The sequence below is a fragment of the Elephantulus edwardii genome, unplaced genomic scaffold, assembly GCF_000299155.1.
Source record: "Elephantulus edwardii isolate Elephantulus edwardi_28Jun2011 unplaced genomic scaffold, EleEdw1.0 scaffold00262, whole genome shotgun sequence".
Taxonomy (NCBI): Eukaryota; Metazoa; Chordata; class Mammalia; order Macroscelidea; family Macroscelididae; genus Elephantulus; species Elephantulus edwardii.
Window position 1 is genome coordinate 1,895,872 of NW_006400012.1, and position 4,835 is coordinate 1,900,706.

The 4,835-nt window shown below is 37.3% G+C and overlaps 1 protein-coding gene across 1 annotated transcript in view; it reads left to right on the plus strand.

Annotated features, from left to right (window-relative positions):
- The first annotated feature begins 277 nt into the window (after positions 1-277).
- CD101 (CD101 molecule) overlaps positions 278-4,835 on the plus strand; it is a 67,217-nt gene continuing 62,659 nt past the window's right edge. The window contains 2 exon segments of the mRNA XM_006899591.1: positions 278-284; positions 3,484-3,870. Coding sequence (XP_006899653.1) covers positions 278-284; positions 3,484-3,870 — 394 coding nt within the window.

The following is a 4,835-nucleotide window of genomic DNA, read 5'->3' on the forward strand; positions in this document are numbered from 1 at the left end:
TAACTGCCACACTATTTGTTGATACAATCTAGATATCAAAGACAATCCCAAACTCATCTTTGTACCTAGGCAGTCTCTCAAGCATCAGAAAGAACAAAGATGGTTTAATAAATATTTACAGTCTATTCTTGCTGGTTTTGGTAAGTTCCAGCAAATACTGAATTAGTGCCTCCTTTACCTTTGACTGGAAATTGATATGCCCATCCTTTAATGACTGGGAAAGCTCCCCGAGTATCTTTAGTGAATGGTCAAATCTGCAAGTCCACAGATAACGAAAATGGATTGTATTTAATTGTTAAATGAAGTGCTAATTTTCATAATAATCTATTGATGTAAAATGTCTCAAATGTGGTGTTAATTCTTCTGAAAAGTACTGGACAATACAAGAGAAGTGTTACCTAGGTATCAGAAATAATACTATTTGCAGAAATAAGCATGCTCTGATATACACAGGTACTTCAGACATCATATTTTTTAAAAATGTTTTCATGGTGAATTGTAACACACATGTAAAGAAATAAATAAAACATGCATATGCTGTTTAATAAACAAGTTTAAAAGTAAAACCCGTGTAATCACTACTCAGGTGAAGAAACAGAACATTGCCAAGGCGGACCCATCCACATGGCAGCCCTCCCTCACTCTGCAATTGCCTTCCTGACTTTATTGGGAACCACTTCCTTGCTCTTCTGTATGGTCTTCTGTATGCTCTTCTGTATGTACCCATTATTTCTATGTCCTTAAACAACAGAGCACTATTTTGCCTGTTTTTAAGCTTTATAAAGTGTAGAGTCATTTTATATATAATCAAAGTCAAAACCTCAAACTCATGGGAGATTTCCAGACTTTCTCCTAAGGAGACGCTGGTGGATGGGACTAAACAATGAGACCTTTTTATATAATCACAATGACTCATTAATATTATTAAAAATTAAAATAGTTGCAATTCATTCATTTTTCTATATAATCTGCTTTCCGTATATATTAAAGTTTGTGCGTTCTGTGGTTGATGTGCATGTGAGTTGGTTTCAGTTTGAGGCTATAATAAGCAGTGCTACTGAGAATATTCGATCACATGTAGATTGAAGCATAGTTCACATATTTCTCTAAGACATAGAACTCTAAATGATACCAGCTTTGCTAAAAAAGTGTTATGAACTTTGTAGTGTTAACTTTTTAGTAGTTAATAAAAACTACTAAACTGAGTTATGAAAATGATACAACGCTGCTTGCTGAAACTGAGGGGGACCTGAAATGCTTGCTGAGGGTCAAGGACTGTAGCCTTCAGTATGGATTGAAGCTCAATGTCAAGAAGACAAAGATTCTCACCACTGGACCAATTGGAAGCATGAGGATGGATGGTGAAGAGACTGTTAACAACTTTAGTTTCTTGGCACCAATAGCCATGAAATAAAAAAACGTATTGTGATGGGAAAGTCTGCTGTTAGCGACCTCTCCAGGGTACTGAAGAGCAATGGTGTCACTCTGGAGACTAAGGTGTGTCTGATACAGGCCATGGTCTTTGCAATCACTTGTTATGCATCACAGAGTTGGACAATGACTAAGGAGGATAGAAGGAGAATTGATGCCTTTGAGCTGTGGTGCTGGAGAAGAATATTGAATGTACCCTGGACTGTCAAGAAAACAAACAGATTCATCCTGGAGAGGGTTAAAACAGGCTGCTTCTTGGAGGCAAGGATTCTGAGGCTTTGTCTGACATACTTTGAACATGTTGTAAGGAGGGAGAGGTCCTTGGAGAGGGACATCATGCTTGGGAGGGTGGAGGGACGGTGCAGAAGGGGAAAACCCTCTATGAGGTGGATTGATTCAGTGACTGGAGTAATCAGGATGGGTGTGTCAGAGGCAGTGAGATTGGCACAGGATAGAGCAGGGTTTAGGGCTGCTGTACATAGGGTCGCTATGAGTTGCAAGCAACTCGATGGCACATAACAACAATATTTTAAATTTTTTTCAAGGTATTCTGACTTCTATTCTTGGGGTACTTATTACAAAGAGAACATGCCCTAAATATATTTAGCTAAAGTTTATTAACAAATAAGTATATTTTAAATTATTATGATAATTATATGATAGGTTGATTTGTTGACTGTTTGGACTCAGCAAACACATATGCACATTTTAGTTGGCCATTTATCCTTTCTGCTTGCCCCTTACTCTTTCTGCCCTTATTTTGTTGGCCCACTTCTATTCCTAAGTATTATTTTAATTTCATGATTCCTACACTCAGCCTTATCATGATGTATATATAGGGCATGCTTTCACTTTTTTTTTTCCTTTCCCTTTTCTGATTCTAAGTCCTTGAGAGTTTCAAGCTTAAACATTTAATGGTTTGAAGTCCCCACCAGTACTATGGGAGGAAGCCATGGCAGTCAACTTCCATTAAGATTACAGTCAAGAAAACCCTAAAGTGTTAGAACCTTTGGAGTTTGCCGTAGAATCAATTCAAGACAAGGAGGTTTTTGTTTTCCACTTTAGTCTGCTTTACTGTTTGTCCTTGTGGATTCACAAAATTCAGCAGCTACTCTATTTCTTCTGTATTGTATTAAGAACCCTTCTGTTAATCCTATAGCACCAGAATCACTCCCCATTGAGTTTTTCCAGTGCCTCTCAGCCCTCTTCCCCTTCCTCTGGGCTCTAAGCCTCTACTTAAAATTCTAGCTCACCTTATGACATCTCTCTCATTTGTTCTTTCTGTAACACAAAAGAAGAATAAACTAGACATTACTAATAATTATAATAGCAAGCTGTACTTTTTATTTCTGATTTTTATTTTTAAAATGTATTTGTCAAATTAAATGTTGGATTTTATAGAAAACTATTATAAAAGTTTTTCATAAAGCTATAACAACATTTCAAAAGATCACAAAAAAACACTCTAAATCCCACAATATAGAAAGGAAATATCTGCTGCCTCTTTAGGTGCTAATTTTAGCTGGTCTTAACAGCAGACATGAACAAGAGCTACAAATAGTCCCAAACAACCAACCAGAAAAATCATGGTACCATGGTCAGAGCCATCGTCTGATGCTTCAGTGACAATAATAGTGGGAATTGACAGGTAACAACCACCCTGGATTTTGAGACTTGAAGAAGTACTGAATTTTCCCATAATTTAAAATCATATAACATAGCAAATGCCATACATCAAATTTACTTTAAAATTAGAACACTTAGTTTAAGATAAGCAGATATATATTATGGTCGTGGCCATGTTACACTGATAAAGCCAACATTTCCCTCCCCCCTTTTTAAAAGCCTAGAGACTACTATGAAGATAGACATTATAAAAGAATAAGCAACTCATCAAGTCATTCCACTACCACTCAGCCTAAAGAAGGCACCAAACATTTGATTATAACTAATAACTTGCTATCTCATTTACCAGAATTCTAATACAGGGAGCTGCATAATATGATACACTGGGAACTGTGGCTAATCTATTTTTATTCCCCTTTCTTCTAGTGCAAGCTGAGCTCAGCGTTGGTCAGAGACTAGTAACAATTCAGAAAGGACCGCTGTTTCGAGCTCAAGGTTACCCTATCAGCATTGGCTGCAATGTAACTGGCTACCAAGGGCCTCCTCTGCAGCACTTCGAGTGGTTTGTTTACCTGCCAAATGCCCCAGATCGGGAAGTCCGCGTGATTAGCACAAAAGAAGCTATCTTTCCCTCAGGACTGTATGCAAATCGTGTGCAAAGCCGGGATATCTACGTGGAGAGGGTTAGGGACAACTCAGTCGTGCTGCACATCGCAAACGTTCGGAAGGAGGATAATGCTGTGTATGAGTGCCACACACCGAACACTGATAGTAGCTACTTGGGCGTTTATAGTGCGAAGACCAGTCTAACTGGTAAAGCCATTAGTTTTTCTGCTAATCAGACCTGAGAAGCCACACTTTCGGCCATTACAATTGTTAGCAATGTGATAGCAATCTATTTGCTGTGGCAGAAGTGCCCATGCATGCCTATGAATATTTTGAGGATTTGTCATAAGTTGGTATCAGTGTTTTAAGGACTCTTATGTCATTTCCTTAATAATTTTTGCCATGAAAAGTTGTTTGCTGTGGAATCAATTAAAAATTTAAAGGCCAACTTATCCACAGTCATCCGCAATTAAATAATAGCAAGAACATCAGACAAAGCTTTGATATTTCTTCCCACATTGCACTGTCTTCTTGAGGATTGAACATTGAGTTGATAAGAGACTTGGTATTCATGTCATAGGCAACAAAATCATTAACTTCAAACTGATTATTCTCAAACCACCATGCATATTTACAAACTGGAATGCGCCCATAGTCCTTGCTTTTGCCATTCTCTTACCTGTTACTCCTTGTTCAGCCTAGCAAACTCCTGCACGCACTTCAGGACCCTGTTCTGATGTTACCTTTTCTGTGGAACCTATTCTGTCTGCCTTAGGCAATGTTCCACCCTGTTTCCTCTTGATGCTGCTATTACTAATACCCACTCATTTATGTGGCTGTTTACACCCCTCTCTCTTTTTACTTATGTTTGAGTTCTGTATTTTGGAGTTCTTTCATTGACTATGTAGATATTTCTAATGGTTATGTTCTCTTGCTTAATTTACCTTTTTAAAATTATTTATTGGTATGAACACAATAGTTCATTTTTATTGTGATTTATTCACATAAATTGTGCTTTATACAATCTATCATTTACATTGTGTTTCATACAATCATTCATAGACATTGTATTTTTTTTATTAAATTTTATTAGTTTTAATGAACATTTACAGAGATTTTGGGTTTTCATTCATTCATTGTTGCACTGTTTTCTCCACCCTCATCCCCAGTTC